Source organism: Choloepus didactylus, chromosome 2 (genome assembly GCF_015220235.1).
Source record: "Choloepus didactylus isolate mChoDid1 chromosome 2, mChoDid1.pri, whole genome shotgun sequence".
Taxonomy (NCBI): domain Eukaryota; kingdom Metazoa; phylum Chordata; class Mammalia; order Pilosa; family Megalonychidae; genus Choloepus; species Choloepus didactylus.
Window position 1 is genome coordinate 63,351,849 of NC_051308.1, and position 18,157 is coordinate 63,370,005.

The 18,157-nt window shown below is 34.1% G+C and overlaps 1 protein-coding gene across 3 annotated transcripts in view; it reads left to right on the top strand.

The window, feature by feature from the left end:
• The window catches only part of DENND1B (DENN domain containing 1B), a 282,470-nt gene extending 268,684 nt beyond the window's left edge, over window positions 1–13,786 (top strand). For all 3 annotated transcript variants that reach the window (XM_037825101.1, XM_037825100.1, XM_037825102.1), the window contains 3 exons: window positions 3,694–3,773; window positions 4,698–4,914; window positions 5,674–13,786. In XM_037825101.1, coding sequence (XP_037681029.1) covers window positions 3,694–3,773; window positions 4,698–4,914; window positions 5,674–6,210 — 834 coding nt within the window. In that variant the 3' untranslated portion in view covers window positions 6,211–13,786. The remainder of the gene's footprint in view (window positions 1–3,693; window positions 3,774–4,697; window positions 4,915–5,673) is intronic.
• The last annotated feature ends 4,371 nt before the right edge of the window (window positions 13,787–18,157 follow it).

Here is an 18,157-nt window from a genome sequence, read left to right on the forward strand (position 1 = left end):
AAGCCACTATTATATATATGCTGCTGTCTTCCATACTGGGAAGACATACAAAAGAGCACAAAGGGCACAGATAGGTATGAGATTTGGATCCCACTTAGAGTGACTTCTGAGTGTAGTGGGCTAGGCAAACACCTGAACAAGTAATACAGTGTGATTGCTAATACAGTCATCAAGTGTTTGCCAAATATGTGGCCTCACAGTGCATCGCTTACCAGGTAGGAGTAAGGCTTGAAGAGGTTACATTTGAGCCAGGTGTTGAAGGATAAGTAGTATTTTTCCAGGTAAGAAGAGGAAGGGAAATTATGGCAAAGGATGCCTTGCATGCACTGGTATGACAGTGAACATAAAAGTGGCTTTTGTGGAAAAAAAAGGAAAAAGGGACATACAGCATAACAAAGAAAGACTGATTTTTTTTTTCTATTCCTGTTCTTGCTAAGGTGTGTGATCTTGGGCCAATTATGGAGCCTGCCTGATTTGCCTCCAGATTTATTGTGAGGTTCATTAGACTCTGAGCTGCTTACTGACAGAGATTAGACCTTACTCAACAATGTATTCCCTGCATCTACCACTGTGTGTAGGTGAAAGTGCTTTGCAAGATAATCTACAAATAGAAAGTTATTTATTGTCAAATCTTCTTGATTTAGTTCTAAAGTAAGCAGTAATGACTTGACAAAATAGCAGCATAAAGTCTTAGTGCCTCATAGTTCTGTTTGTTTTTTTTTTAATAATATTATTGTTTTTTTTGTTTTTAAGGAAAAAATTAAATTCAGGGTCCCTAACTGGAATAATGCTAAGTATATGTAGACAGAGCTCAGTATAATAATAATGATGACTTAACTTTAGAAACAAAGAGTTGCATTATAGTTTGTGAGTTTTAGATGTGGGGGTGAGTGAAATGTATTTTTCCCACAGAAATAATGTTGTAAGTGGTGGTTATGTTCCTAGACCATCACACAAATTTCTCCTTAATTCTTATACATTAAACTTACAGTGGTAAAGTGATATTACAGTTATAGATCCTAATTGTATTTCTATTTTTTAAATCAAACTTTAGTTATCAAAAAATTAAAAAAACATTACAAAATAAAGGAATAGGAAAAAGAATATCCTGAAATAACTTCATTGCTTCCAATATGCTCCTATCATACTACAAGAAAATTAACAAACCAGTCATTCCTGAGCATTCCCGTTTCATTAAGATTATCCTCAATATCTTATCTGTTCTTACTAGACTATCATTCCCTCTTCACTAGCTGCTGTCTCTCTCTAGGTCCCCTGTATTCTACAATAAAAGACATTTGTTTTACATTTTCCATGGAGTTCACATTACTGGTAACATACAATGTCTCTCCTTTTTTATCTGACTTATTTCACTCAACATTATGTCCTCAAGGTCCTCAAGATTCTAGTTATACTTCTAATCACTGTACTTATGGGAAAACACTACATATTCCAAGTAGGATGTCCCAAGAACATATTTCTCCACTTAATCTTTCCTTTTGGCCTCTCACTCAGTGGCATAGAGGTGGTAGAGGAGTAGAGTCAATTCCTATAGGGTTCTGGAAATTTGCTTATTCTTTATGTCTCTCATAAAAGAAGACAGTGATCTAGATTGGGAAATCCAAGTCAGAAGGCAGAAAGGTACTCCTCTGAATCTGAAGTCTCCAAATTCGGGTTTGGTGCTGCCCATTCAACAAGGTGCCATTCCGGTTGTGGTGGGCATGAGCTCTACAAGCCCCCAGACCCTGGCTCTAATACTGTTTCCCACTTGAAGGAATCAGGGTCCTCAGGGAAGAGGGCTGATTCCAGGTTTGGTGTAGAAAATGTGTAAAATGAAGTAAGATATCTTCTTGTGCCAAAAGTAAGAAGCTTTTGATAACAAAGACTTTCAGGTTATGCCTAAAGGACACAGAAACCCACTTGTGGGGGTTACTCCTGGCCAAACATGGGACATTTTTAAAAAGTTATATTTTGAAAATTTTAAACATATGCAAAAGTAAAGAGAAGCTTATAGGATTTCCCAGGTACCTTTTAACAACCTCAATAAGGATCAACTCATGTGCCAATCTTACTTCATTATTACCCCCCCCCCAATATCCCTACCCACAACTGGATTATTTTGAAGTAAATACCTAACAGCATATCATTTAATCTGTAAATATTTCATGTTATAACTCTAAAAGATTAGGGCTATTTTAAAAAAACATAATCTTGATATAATTCACAGTTGGGGCAGTATGAACATGAAGAAGAAAGGTTGAACCACATCAAATATACACAAATCATGATAATCAAAACAGAACCTCATGGCTTGCTTTTAGAGATTGTTAGAGCATGAGTTCATTACTCTGAGAATTGTTAAATAAAATGAAAGAATCAGGATTTATCCTGGTTGTTCTTAAAACGATGTATTTCAGGATAGCCAAATAGTTAATGAGATGAAATTCTTTACAGAATGCCAACAAATAAATATAGAAGGAATGCATTAGAAAAGCATCATTTTGCGGCCCCTAATGAAATAATGGATCTAGCCAATAGTTATCAAAGGATGCTAAATCCATCAAGTGAAAGGTTGATAAGGAAATTTATAATGAATGTATCAGCTGACCACACCTGAAGCCATTAATCAGTCTTAGCTCTACCAGAAATGTAGAATCTAAACAATGTGCCTCCTAATGCAATGAAATGCAAAGTATGTATCAACACTTGTGGAGTTTTCTTGCCAAAAACATGAAGAATGAGAAAAAGAAACTGAATCTAACTAAGCCTCCAGATGTAGCTATCAGTTTATAGGAAATGAAGATAGAATAACATGTTAAAGTACACAAATGGCATAAAGAGGGGGTCAGTGGAACTAATAGTTCTGTGAAAGAGACTTGAAAGACATACTAACCAAATGTAATGTTAAACAAGTAAACCAACTAAAACATTTTTTGGAGTAATCTTGGGGATATGAATATTATCTGAGTATCAGAAGATATTAGGAATAATTGTTAATTTGTTAGGTACAATAATGGTATATTGGTTGTGTTTAAAAAAATCCTTACCTGTTAAGCATACGTAATGAGGTGTATACAGGAGACGTGATAGATGCTCTGGGATTTGCTTTAAAACCCTGTGATTCAGAGTGTGACCCACAGATCCAGTAGCATTGACATTAGCTAGGAGCTTATTAGAAATGAAGAAACTGCAGGCCTCACCCCAGAACTATTGGATCAGCATCTACATTTTTAACAAGATCGCCAAGCAGTTTATATGCACAATACAGTTTGAGAAACACTGCTTTGGAATACTTGGGGTGGGGGAGAATTTGGATGGGGAATTTAGAAAAAAAAAGACAAATATTGATAATTGTTGAAACTGGGTGATGGGTGTAGAGGGTCATGATTGTCTTAAGTCAAATATTCCTAAATCAGGGACTGACAGACTGTGTGATTGTGCATATGTACACAGGTATTCAATCCAGGGGTTTATTTTCGCTTTTTTGTGTTATTTGAGGAGCCAGTAAGCATTGATTACCTGATTTCTTTCCCTCCCTCCTGTCCCAGTTTGTCAAATTATTGAGTAGTATTAAAATCCCTGAATGCGTATTTCTGATAAAAGTGTTCCTTATGCAATCAAACTGTTCTGTTAAAATGTACCAAGGGAACTTGAAACTGCTGATGCCAGTTTATTGTCAATTCCTCTCCATAGGCACACGTAAAAAGGCCTCTTAAGAGCCTTGATGGTGCCCTGTATGATGATGATGATGATGACGTTGAAAGAGCTAGCAAGTAAGTAGTAAATTTTGGTGTCCTATTAAGTGCTGTGGCTTAATGGCAGAAGTTAGAGGTTACAAAAAAATGTTTTAAAGGATTTTGTACTCCCTGAGCTCAGATTCTGTGTGTATACTCCTTGAGCTCAGATCCTGGTCCATTGTATTATTCTTCAGCAAAAGGAACCAGTGCTCCCTAATGGGGGGATAAATCTTGGGACAGTGAAAGCCAAGTTAGGCTTCTAATATATTGTTTTCTTGGAAAGCAATAATGCTTACAGAAATATCTGAGACAGTGTTAAAGGAGGAAAAGAAACCCACCTAAATTAGGCTCTTACCCTCCTGACATTAGGAAAAGAGATAACAGTTAATTGAAACAAATCGGATCTTGGTGGTGGGGTGGGGGGAGAGGGAGTCTATGGTGATAATCAAAAGAGCAAATATAATACTTTTAAACAATTTTAGGAATATATTGAGATAACAAAATGGACATTTTTTTCTCCATGAAATCTATCTCTGAATATAAAGGAATATTCAGCCTTCTCTAAAGTAAATGAATACTTAAAAGGAAAATCACATAAAATATGCTATAGCAGTCTTTACAAGTGTTAAATCCAATAATTCTAAGGTAAAGGTCTCAAATCCCACAGAATTAGATTATGTGAGAAGTCTCTGCTTCTGTTTCCAGTTTGATAAGGTACCATAAACTTTTTTGTTTGTTTCCTTTTAATGTGTGTTCTCAAAATATACAGTATTTTAATTGGTATATACATCACTAAAAAGAATGGCCATGGACCAATTATCGATTTTGATGTTGTTCCATTGGATTATCATTTTGGTTTTAAAACTTGCTCATTATTAATTGAATGTCATTGGTGAGAGGTTGCTTCCAGGCAGCATATATGGTTATATAGCTACTACTGCATGTTTTATTTTCCTTTAGGTTATCTTCTGAAGATGGCGAAGAAACTTCTGGTTATTTTTATGAAAGTGATGATTCTGTTGAAACAAGAGTAAAGACTCCTTACTCAGGTGAAATGGACTTACTAGGAGAGATCCTTGATACACTGAGCACACACAGCTCAGATCAAGGAAAGCTAGCAGCAGCAAAGAGCTTGGATTTCTTCAGATCAATGGATGACATTGATTACAAATCTACGGTTAGTTGATTTTTTTCAACTTATTAAAAGTAAATGAAAACATTTTTGCCCTTGCTGTGATTGTCTGATCTTATAATCTGAGCTGGTGGAAGTGTTCAACCTCTAATAGGTAAATGTCAGCACTTCAAAAATCTGTTAAAATGTAATCGTTAAAGATTATTTCTAGTAACAAAATTCCTGCATTTACCTTTCATTTGTCTAATTCTGGTGATTGTCATTAACTAAAATTTTTTTGTCAAGCAATAATATTTTTTTGCAATTAATTTTATGGTTATCTTCTGGGATTTTTTTTAAAAAACAAAACAAGCCTGATTTTCCTTTTCTATATTTCATGGATCTTCAAAAATTTTTTTAATAAATGTATTCATTGAAATCATTTTTCCATTTTGTTGCTTCAAAAATGAGCAATGAACTGCTTTAAAATAATGAGAGATAGAAGTATGCTAATGGCAGCCCTGTTTTTATTGTAAGTGACCACAGAACTTAGCACTGATAATATAATCTAGTTGGAATTTTCTTTGTGAGAATTGCAAGGTCATGGACACCAAAGTCAATCCCATATTGTTCCTGTTAATAGAGCCTTTAGAGATATTCAGAATTAACTGTTCATGCTGTATTTTCTCTGGGAGTGACTTCAGGTTCCCAATCTTAAAGACATTAACATGACCTCCAAAATGGAGGAAAAAAAAAAAATATTGCTAAGGAAATGCTAGAATCTTATAAAAATTTTCTGAATTTACTGTTCATTCATTCTTTCAGAATAAATCCAATGCTCCTAGTGAGAATAATCTGGCCCTACTTTGTGGTGGTTCTGGTGATCAAACAGAGTGGCATCTTGGTCAGGATGATAGTGCCCTCCAAGGCAAACATCTCCCTCCATCTCCCAAGAAGCACGTTCCCTCTGGCAGTTTGACAGATTCTCGGTTTATCCTAAAGGAGGAAAACAGTGAAAAACACCTCAGCGCTGACAATGTGAGTGACCCTACTGTAGCCGAAAAGCCAGTGTCTACTTCAGGATTGGATTTCCAGCTAGCTCCCCCTGAAGTTTCCCAAACTGACAAAGGAAGAACAGAGGAGAAAGAAACACTATGCCAGACTTCCAGTGATCTGCTTATACCCAGCCTTGGGCGACACCTGTCTACTTTTGTTCCTTGGGAAAAAGAAAGGAAGGACACCAAAGACACTTCAGAAGATGTTGGACTGCTTCATGAAGTAGTGTCATTATGTCACATAGCATCTGCCTTCCAACAAGGTTTAAACATTTCAGAAGAAAACAGAAGTGGAAACCAAGCTTAAATCAGCAATTAAGGGTCAGTCACTTGCATCTGAGCTTCTGTCCAGACACTTTTAGATTCCATGTAATCTATATAATAAACAGAAGTATTTGTAGGAATAATGAATCTTACTATTTAAAAATTGATTTTCATTTCGAACATGCATTTCCCCCACTCATTCATCTCATAGGTATATGTTATTCATTGATTTTTAAATGTAAAGCTAATTCTTCTACTGTGCTTTAAATCAGGTACTAGTGTGTATGTATGTTGAAAGTATGTACAGAACATATGACTTCCCAGTATTTGGTGCTTAATGCCATTCATTTTATTTAAACTAAGTATGCATATGTAACCCTTGCACTTAACTAGTAGCTACTATACTAATCTGGTTAAGCATGAACTGATCAAGATATCAAAACTAGCTTGAAACTGCTGAAACTGTTGACCCACTAATTGCCTTAATCTTAAGCTATATTAAGCATACTGAAATAATTTATGGACTTACATGTAAGTTTTTGAAGGACAAGTTACTAGTGTTCTGCAGAGCAATAACAACTTTTCTATTTATTGAATCAAGGTTAAAATTAATCTTTTCAAAGTTAAAAAGCTTTCTTGTGGAAATGTTTAGTTTGCTTATAGAAGGACACTGCAGCCATGTTTTCCAAAATTTTTAAAGGTACAAACTTAACTTTTGCTCAGTGAAATATATGAAGTGCTGAATTACAATGTGAAGTTAATAACTTCTGTTTACAAGTGAGACACAAAAAACTTTTCAGTCTCTCTGTATGCCTTTGCTATATAGGAGTCCAACCCCAGAAAGCCAAATGCAACATAAACTGTTCTGATAAAAAAATTTCTCTTTTTTTTCCTTAAATAATAATTATCTGTCAAAATCCTTTATATGATCGTTCTCAAGTTTACTTTTTAAAATAATTGATTTTATTTTTAGAAGTTTTAAGTTTATAGAAAAATTGAGAAGATAGTACAACTGCAGAGAATCCCCATACACCCCACCCACAGTTTCCCTTATTATTAACATCTTATATTAATAACAATTAATGAACCAATATGAACATTATTATTAAATAAAATCCATACTTTATTCACATTTCCTTAGTTTTTACCTAATGTCCTTTTTCTGTTCCTCAAACCCATTCAGGATACCACTTTACATTTAGAGTCCCCATGGCTGAGGCATTTTCTCAGATTCTTGTTTTTGATGACCTTGACAAGTTTTGAGAAGTATTGGTCAGGCGTATTGTAGAATGCCCCTCAACTGGAATATTTCTGATGCTTTTTCCATGGTTAGACTGGGATGATGGATATTTGGGAAGAAGATCACAGAGTTAAGTATCATTTTCATTATAGCTTATCAAGGGTGCATATTGTCAACATAATTTATGAATGATAATATTGACCTTGAGCACTACCCAACTGAGGTAGTGTTTGTCAGGTTTCTCTGCTTTAAAATCCCCTCTTCCCTCCTTTTCCGTACTGTACTCTTTGGAAGGAAGTCACTATGCAGAAGTCATGCTCCCCTTCCTTTAGGGCAGAGTATCTACATAAATTATTTGGAATTCTTCTGTACAGATTTGCCTTTGCTCCCTCATACTCACTTTTAAACTTTGAAATTCATCTGAGAAGAAATCATGCATTGCATGTTTCATGATAAGCTAGACTAATGATGGGCAGTTACTGTCTGGAAAAAATCCAGTGATGTTATAAAAATCCAGTGATGTTAATTAGTATGTTCAGTATATCTGCCTTATACATGCCCAATCATGGATGATGATATTTTTTTAATTGTCTTACTAGAAAAGGTGTTTGAGAAACCATTCAAGAACCCCATCAGAAATGAACTCTAAAACATTTACCAAAATACTGTAATTTTCAGTTTAAAAAAATCCTGCAAGGGGTCATTAAAACCTTGCTTAAAAACATATATTCAGGTCACAGTCTTCAAATTATTTAAAAAGGGAGACAAAGTTTTTTTTTTTTTGTTTGTTTGTTTTTATACATTCCAAAATCTAAATGGATATGTTTTAATTGGGACAATTATCCATTCATGTTTTATAAAGGAAGACAAATTTTGTTTATCTTCTAAGGTTTGACTCTCTATATATTAAGGAAAAACATATTTAATCCTTACTTTTAACACAGATGTAGAACTTAAGGGCCTTGTCAAATTCCTCCTTTATGTGCTCCTTACAAAATTCCATTTTACTGTATTGAAGTATAAAAGAGAAGAAGACTGTGTATCAGAAGAGCCATTTTAATTGAAAAGGAAAAAAGTTCACTCTGGTTGTTAATCTGCTTGACCAACATTCCTTCATAATTTGCAAAAAGAATATAAGGCAGGCTTTTTATGGATTTTGGAATGACTTTTGTTTTGTTTTGTTTTGTTTTGCTTCAGAAATCATAGTCTGAAGAATGAAGTATCTTAAGTGAAGCATAGGCCAAATTTGTGTTTTAGTCCATTTGCTTAGTAAATTTCATGGCCTCAGAAATGTAAGTTCTTTTTCTATCTTTCAGTCACCTCACAACTTGTTTGTCTATATGACTGTGTTGTTTGGTGGCTTTTTAGTCACTAACAAATAGCTATTTTTCTTAGGATATTTGAAAGTGATTTGTGCCTTATTTTAGCATACAAACTCAGCTGTTAACGTCCATGTTAAAAACAGAAACAAAAAGAAAACTCTGCAAGTTATTCTTGAAAAAATCCAAAAGACTACTAGCAAGTATTGGTATTTCAAGCCATTAAATATTTTGAATATTCAAAATCTGTTTTTAAACTTACCTTCCCAGTATTATGGTAGTATAGTGAAAATGAAGTGAAATTAAGGTAAGTTCTGAAATAAACAAAAGTGTTACCTTATTTTCTACTGCGTCCATATTTTCTATTGTAATGAAACCACATATTTTGTAAGCTTCCCTGCTATTCTGTTGGGAAAAAAAACTACACTTTTTTTCAAAGAAGCAACACTTGTTATACCCCAGAATTGTATAAACAAATAAGATTTTTGGCTTTGATACCCAGTCCTTTATACGGCTTCTAAAATTGTCATGATTCTCTCCAAATCCTACTCTAACTTTTATCCTGTTACTCTTAGATATCGCATCCATGGGATTTCAGGTGGATAGAGTAGTATGTGAATTTAGGAGCCATCATTTTGATAAGTGAAAGTGTTTTAGGTGTGGCATATTTTGACAGTTACCTACTTTAGCAAATTTTAGAAAGGCGTCAAAATATAGCATGATTATTTTTCTTTTTTTAAAAAATTACTAACTCATTCATTTAGAAAACACTTAACTGAATTTTTGTACCAGTCATATGCATGGTACAGCATCTGAGGATGTGGAGAAATAAAATAATCAAAGTAGTCTCTTGTCTGAAGAAAACAATTAAAAGGAAAAGGAACTGCAAATCTTTGTTAAAATGATAATGATGATGATGATGATGATGATAGTAATAAATACTTTGCTTAGAAGTTATTAGCCCAAGATTTTAAATACACAAAAAAGAAAAGGTATATATATATATGTATATATGTGTGTGTGTGTGTGTGTATATGTATATATGTATATGTATATATATATATATATATATATAGAGAGAGAGAGAGAGAGAGATACTTAAACTATGCTGCAAGTACAGAACCATAGTTCTGTTTCTTATTTCAATATCTTTCTCATTATTGTACTAAGTAAAATAATGCTGGTATCCAAGATATCCACTTTTGAAGAACAGATTCTAAGACTCTTTTAGAAACTGTGTGTCATTATCTATTATCTATCTAATTCTTTATCACCATTCTGCTCTGTCTTTTCACCAGGCAGCCCAGGGCCCTCTAATAGAATGATGCTCCTTTCCAATACTTACAGCGACTTTAATTAGCTTAGGAATAACTGAGGGTGTGGATGCATGTTGATGGGAATTCAGGTTTCACTGTTTTTACCTTGAAAACGGCATTCTCCAGAAAGTCTCCCCTTTTTAAATTCAAAGAGTATTTGACGGTGCTGTTGTTAGGGTTATGTGCTAATATCCTAATAGTAGGATCCAGGACTGCTAATGAATTAGTTGTGTCTTACATAAGGTGAAGAAGTAAACTCTTGATGAAGAGGAGAAAACTGTGAATATTCTCATAATCAGTAGACCTTCAATCTCTTGTAGAAAATTTGGATTTTCAGGAAAATTTTTCTAATGCAACTTCATTTTTGTTTAACATAAAAGACCCTGATTCTGAATAGATTTTGTAAATCAGTATATAAATTAAAGAATGTAAAAGGAATCCCCAAATCTCATCTCCCCAAAGCACTTCTTAAAATAGCAAATAGTTTTTACAAATGCTTATGTCAGAATTGACATCTTTCCTATGTTGAGCCCAGTAATATTGTTAGTGTATGTTTTTAAAAGCTTATTATAAGAGGCAGAATTGTTTTGTCTAAGCCAGTTAACATTTTGATTTGGTCAAGAAATAGGAACTATGTGCATTTAGACAGATGCATATTTTATTTTGAAAATAATAGGATTTTGTGCAATATTTTTTCTTGCATAATTTAAAATATAAATGTGCCCATCTGCTTTTCCAGCAGATGCATTAAGGTCATGGTTTTCAGTATTTGTGTAAAACTGTATGTAGCAATGTTCTGTGTGATTTTAGAGAAAAAAAATATATTCTTTATATTGTTGGAAGGAAAAATGTTTTTGTTTATTTAAAGTAATTGTGGATATTGCATTATTGTATCGTAACTAACTGCCTCAGCAACAATAAATATGCAATACAAAAATCCAGTACCTTAGATTAGTATTGACAATACTGTTACTTTGAAAGAAATATGTATAGTGCAAAATGCTGATTCCACCTGTGTACATTCAACAAATCCTCGGTTTTGCACCACATAAATCTAAATGGCATTTGTATGGTGATCACATATGTAGATTTTAATATCCCTTGTGATGTATCTTTGCTATGATTTATAAAGGGCAATGCCAATACTTTTTGACTGTCTGTAAATTAAGTTAATTTTTTTTATGATGTACAGTTTGTTTAACCTTAGAGCTTCTATAGATTTCTACTTTTGTTATACTTGAATGAGGCTGAAAAGCACTGTGGAAAATCTGTAGCTCTGGATGCAATATGCAACATACCAAAAAATAAAATAAAATAAGGTACGGAACAGCAATGTTTAACTGAATGTGGTATGTCAAGAAAGCTATATATTTTTTTCAACCATACTTTATTTAAATGAAGTCATTTAAAATATGCAATGTTTTAAAAGATTAGAGTCACAAATGAGTACCTCTTTGATAAGCTGACTTATACGTCATTTTATCTGTGTTGCTTCAGCGCTCAGCTGTGGGCTTTGTTGAGGTCTGTTAGTACATGCACCCTCAGGTGGACTACAGGAAGTTCAGGACAGGACAGAGTTAGAATTCTATGCATGTTAAATGCAACACATATATCAAATCACTATCCTTCAGATAGTATACCCCATAGGTTTCTTTCGGGAACCATTTAATGATCATATACCAAAACCCTAGATTTCTTAGAACTCTTATGATTTTAGAGCTTAAAGCAATGCCTAAAAAGAGCAAACAATATGAACTGTACGAATCGTACAACTTAAAATGCATAAAGTGTTTTTACATAAAAGGCAAATGAGAGGTTCAAACTTGAACTTTTCCAAAGCTTATTTCCTTTGCTTTAGATGAAGAATTAGTTAAAGGACTGAAAATCTTGTGTCACAGCTTTTCGCTATAAACCTACCCAGCATTGAGATTTGAATCATTGTTTTTGCATCCTTAAGGCTACAGTATAGATCATCTCCAAAGTTGACTGCTGTTGGGAGAACACTGTATATAAAAGTATTGCTTTGGGAATTTTTTTAAAATATGCAAATAAATATTGGGTGAACTCCATATTACCATAAAGTGCCCTAGCAATGCAGTTATAAAATAAAATTGGCCACAATAAAAATGTACATGGTGATGACTCTTCTTTTCTAATGACCAGTTATCCCCCTCAGTGCTCTAGGAGGACTGCTGTGAGGACACTGCCACCACCATTTCTGAGCTTTGTAACTGCTAAGTGTTCACTTTAAGCCTAAATCTTTCTGATGGGGCTGCATGAGGGGTATCCATTCTTTCATGTAAAGTCAACTAATTTTATTAGGCTCTAAGCTCCTAGGAAAATAGTTAAATAGCTAGAATATCACAGATTTTATCAGAGCAGGGCTATCCAAACCAAGCAACTGTGTTTATTGATCCTCATGTGAGGTCCGAGAACAGATTCGAAATACCGTAAAGTGTGTATGAGCCATGCTCAGGGATTAGAAGGGTGGGAACTTCTCATCCAAGAGCTGCGATGGTTCCACCTAGAGCAAAGGTCAAATTCCTATTGAAATAAACAGGTTTTCCTTTGGGTGCAGAATTTCTGGGAATAATATGCTGAACTTTTGTTTCCAAAGAAGCAGAGGCCTGACAAGAGAAGAGATATTAGCCCTGCAACCCTAGGGTTCAGCTAAACTTTTATTGATTTTGATTAACACTTTGCCTGCCAAGTTCACAGGTCTTACTCTCAGTACCTGTTAGTGTCTCTCTGTGAAGTAGATGGTTGTATCTTAATTTTATAGATGCAGAAACAAAAAACACAGTTGGATTGTTCTTATATACAGATGAAAGAAATACGCTATTTATGGTATTATTATATAGTGAATCTGAGACTTTTCTTGCCTAGAAATGGCAGAATGAATTACAGGACCCATAAAAATGTGTACATGCATGGATAATAGAGCAGAATGGCATGAAAGTAGGGTATGGTACCACAGAAGGTTTCAGGTGAACTACAACCTTCCCCAGATTCTGACATTGATTTGGGCCTATTACTTGACTTCCCTGAAGCTTTATTTTTCCCAGTGTAAAATAGAAGTGTCTATTTTCTTAGAAATAATTATTTAACACTTTTTTGAGAAACTCCTGTTTTCGTAGAAGCTGCCATGCAATTTGAGCAGTAGAAAATATTCCTAAGTATCCAGTATAGTTTGAAGTCATGGTTGCTTGGAGTATAAGATCATAAAATACTATACCTACAAAAAAATCTTAGATTTTATCTAGTCTAGTGGCTCTGAAACCTAGCCTTTTATTAGCATCTCCTGGAGAGCTTAAAAAACAAACAAACAGAAGCCCTGCAGATGCCCAGGACCACACTTACAGAGTTTCTGAAGTAGGTACCATAATTAGTCTTGGGTAGAGATGAAGACACTGAGGTAAATAATATATATGTATATATGTAATAGTACATAGAATATATATATATTCTATGTAGTATATAATAATATATATACATTTTACATATAATAGTAATGTGCTCAAAGTCCCATAGCAGCAAATTACCAAGCCAAATTTGAACTCAGTGTTCTGGGGTTACACCCCTACTGTTAGGCAGAAATGCAGGACAGAAACGAAGTGACATACCTAATGTGCATTCCCTGTAAAGCTATTCTGTCTCCACTTTCACCTTTAAGTATTGGAGAAGTCTTTTTTTGACAAGATACAATTTACAAATTTTTTTTTTTATTTTGAGTATGGAACTTCCTGATAGCTGATCTTTTTGAAAGGTTGTATCAACGCTCAGTTTCTCCTTTTCTCCCCCCACCCCTGCCTCATGCTCCCCAGCTCAGTTAATTTCATCTGAAATAATCTTTCTTGTACATGTACATATTCTCTTTGGCATGTTTCCCCTCTTTCTTCAGCTTCCCCTTGATTTTCTCTGCAGGTGTTGCAGAGAGGGTGGGTGGGGTCCACCACCTTGGCTATGCATGGTAACTGTAAGAGTGCTCTTGGTGACATACTGATTTTGAGGAAAAAGAAAGACGTGACTTGTGAACATTTTAATATGTAGATACTGTTGTTGACACCTAAAGCTGTCGAGAGCTTTCAGAGTATCCACAGTTGCTAATACTATTTCTTTTATTTTAATTCAAGAACCAGCATTCAAGACAAACTATTCTTCATTATTGTTTTGTTATTTTAGACTCAAAACCTACTTTAAATATGGAGAGTGTTTCATATTTATCGTGTTTTGTTGTAACATCCCTTAAACATTGCAATAATTCAGAACAATGTATTAAATCTACATACTATTTTTTTTGTAACAGCCAGTTTCTAATTTGGGGACACACTTTGAGATGTCAGAATACACTGATTTGTAAGTGGTATTCATTTTATTTTTGTTTCTCCAAAAATATAGTACTTTATATAGAAATATAGCTTTCACAGGTTTGATAAATTTCCAAACTGTATACAACCCATTAGGGGACAATCCCAATTTGTGAAACAGATGTTAGGGAGAATTGCTCTGCTTGATATTATAGGCTCCCTGCATAAGGAACATGGTTTTTGGCAAAATGTTAGAACACCATTTGAATAAAAAAGAAAACAATTGATAGAGATTTGAAGTTAGTGTCTTTTAAAAACTTTCTGCTTGAGAAATTTAATCAATTATTTCTACTGTATTTGTATTTCTCCTGCAGTGAAAACAGGTGATCATACACATATTATAGAGCAAAGGAATGTACTTTATAAAAATAAAGTTGTATTATTCTTTGAGATTATCATGTGGTATTAATATTGATTTTTAACCTGCAATTGTAAGATGAACTAAAAGTTCCTGGACATTCCAATTTCAAATTTCTTCAGGGATTTTCAGGTTGCTTTGCTAACTCTCTTTTAGTACAAGCTGCAGAGATAAGTCTGTTGAAAATTAAAATACTACTATTTTATGTAAAGATTATTTTTCTTTCAAGGTGCTTTATTTACTTTTTTTTTTCAAAACAGATTTATTGAATATGATTTATACCCAATAAAAGTCACCAGTTTTAGAAGTATAGTTCAGTGAGTTTTGACAAAGCACTCAGTGATGTAATTACTGCTGCAATCAATATTTCATCACCCCCAAAAGGTTGTTTTGTGTTAATTCCCCTTGACTCTAGTTCCATGCTACCACTAATGCACTTTCACTATAGTTTTGCCTTTTCAGAATTTTACATAAATGAAATCAGATAATTTGTAGTGTTTTGTCTAGCTTCTTTCACTTAGCATAGTGCTTTTGAAATGTATCCATGTTGTTGCATGTACCAGTAGTTTGTTCATTTTTATTGCTGCATAGTATTTCATTGTATGGGTAAGGCACAATTTGTTGAAGCACATTCAATTGTTTCCAGCTTTGGAGTCATGAATGAACTGTGATCATCTGAGTACAAGTTATTGTGTAGCACAGGTGCTTTCATTTCCTTGCACTAATATCTAGGAGTGGGAGTTCTAGGTTATATAAGGGTATGTCTACAGGATTTGGGAGCATTCCAGTTGTTGACAACACTTGATATTGTCAATCATTTTAATTTTAGCCATTTTGTTGAGCATGTAGTATTCTCTCATTTGGTTTTAATTCGTATTTCTCTCATGACTCAAGATTTTGAGCATATTTTCTTATGCTTTTTGGCAATTCATGGTCTCTCTTTTGGAGAAGAGTAATTCAAATTTCTTTACCTGTATTTGCATTTAGTTGTTTCTTTTCTTATTTCTCAGTGGTAAGAATTCTTTATATATTCTGGGTAAAAGTCCCTTATCCTGTGTATGTTTTGCAAATCCTTTCTCGCAGTATGTGGTTTCCATTTTCTTGGTAGCATCTTTTGAAGAAAAAAAAGTTTTTAATTTCAAGGAAATCCACAGTTATCAATTTTATCATTCACAGTTTATGTTTTGTGTATTTTGAGAAATTGTTGCCTAACTAGAATGTCACAAATATTCTTTATGTTTCTTCCAGAAATTTTATACTTTTGTCTCTTAGATTTAGATCTATGATTTATATTGAGTAAAATTTTTAAAGCTCGTATGAGGTAAGAGCCAAGGTTCATTTTATTTCCCTTTTTTTTCAAAGCACCGTTTATTGATAGTTTCCCCATGAAATATACCATATATTTAAAATCAACTTATAATATTTGCATGGGTTTATTTGTGGAGTCCTTTCTGTCCAATTTATCTATATACGTCTATCCTTATATGAATACCACACTGTCTTAATGACTGTGGCTTTATAGTAAGTCTTGAAATTGGCTAATGGGGATCCTTCTTCTGCATTGTGTTTGTTCCTTTATGTCTTTTGCATTTCCATGTAAACTTCAGAATTAGCTCATCCATATCTACAAAGTAGCTTGCTGGGATTTTGATTGGGATTGTGTTGAAATTAACATCTTAACAATATTTAGTCTTCCATTTAATGAACATGGTATAGTGCTCCAATTATCTAAGTCCTTTTTAACTTCTCCTGGCAGTCTTTTCTAATTTTCAATATATATGAGTATCTCACACCTTTTGTTAAATATATTCCTAGTTCATGCTTTTAAAGGTTATTGTAAATGATTCTTTTCTAAAATTTCAATTTCCAACAGTTCATTTTTTAGGTGTAGAAATACAGTTGATCCTGAAACCTTCCTAAAAGAGTTTTAACTTTTTACTTCCAATCTGTGAAATTTTTTTTTTTTACTTGCCTCATTGAAGGCTAGGATCTACAGTACACAGTTTAATAGAAGCCATGAGAGTGTATATCCTCACCTTGTTCTTGAACTTAGGAGGGCCCATTCAATCTTTCATTATTAATAATGATGCTAGCTGCAGGTATTTTGTAGATGCCATTTATAAGGCTAAGTAAATTCCCTTGTATTTTCAGTTTGCTGATAGTTTTTGTTTGTTTGTTTGTTTTATAAGTGAGTGTTGAATACCATCAAATGCTTTTTCTACATCTATTGATAAGATCATATGGTTTTTCTTTTTTAGCCTATTAATGTGGTCAGTTAAATTGCTTGATTTTGCAATGCTGAAATAACCTTGTACTCATGCATCAACTCAGTCATAATGTATTATTTTTAATCTATTGCTGGAATCAATTTGCTAAGATTTTTTGTGTCTACCTTGATGAAGAATAGTGATATGTAATTTCCTTTAGCATCTGTCTGGTTTTAGTATCAGGGCAACATAGGTTTTTTATAGAATCAGTTGGAAGAATTTCCTTCTCTCCTAGTTTTTGAAATATTTTGTGTAAAACTGGTGTTATTGCTTCCTTAACTGTTTGGTATAGTTCAGCAATGAAGCCATCTGGTCCTGTGGTTTTCTTTAAGGGGAGATTTTTACTAAGAATTCAATTTCTTTAGCAGATATATGGCTTGTATGAGTTCCTAGGGCTGCTGCAAACTTGGTGGCTTAAAACAACAGAAGTTTTTTCTCTCACTGTTCTGGAAGCCAGACGTCTGAACCAAGGTGTTGACAGGGCCCTGCTCTCTGAGGCTCTAGGGAAGAATCTTTCCTTATCTCTTCCTAGCTTCTGGTGGTGGCTGGCAGTCCTCGGTATTCCATAGTTGTAGCTGCATATGTCTGGCCAGTCTCTGACGCCAGTTCACGTGGTCTTTCTTCTCCCTGTGTGTGCCTCTTCTTATAAGGCCACTAGTCATATTGGGTTAAGGCCCACCCGGCTCCAGTCTGACCTCATCTCAACTAATTATATCTGTGGTGAACCTTTTCCCAAATAAGATAAAATTCTGAGGTACTTGGGGTTAGGACATATCTTTGGGGGATACACAGTCCAGCCCATAACAGGGTGTGCTAGTTTGAAGCTGTTATGCACCCCAGAAAAGTCCATGTTCTTTTAATCCATTCCTGTTGATGCCTTAATTGGGACATTTTCATGGCCTAAGAATGGTAAATTGTAAATTAATAAATCCCCATTGTTAAAAGCCAATCCATTTCTGGTATATTGCATACCGGCAGCTTTAGCAAACTGAAACAAATTTTGGTACCAGAGGAGAGGAGCTGAAATTTGAAAATAATAAAAATGCTGGAACAGCTTTATAAATGGATAAGGGGAAGATTCTGGAGGAATTGTGAGATGCTTGATATAAAAGGCCTAGATTGC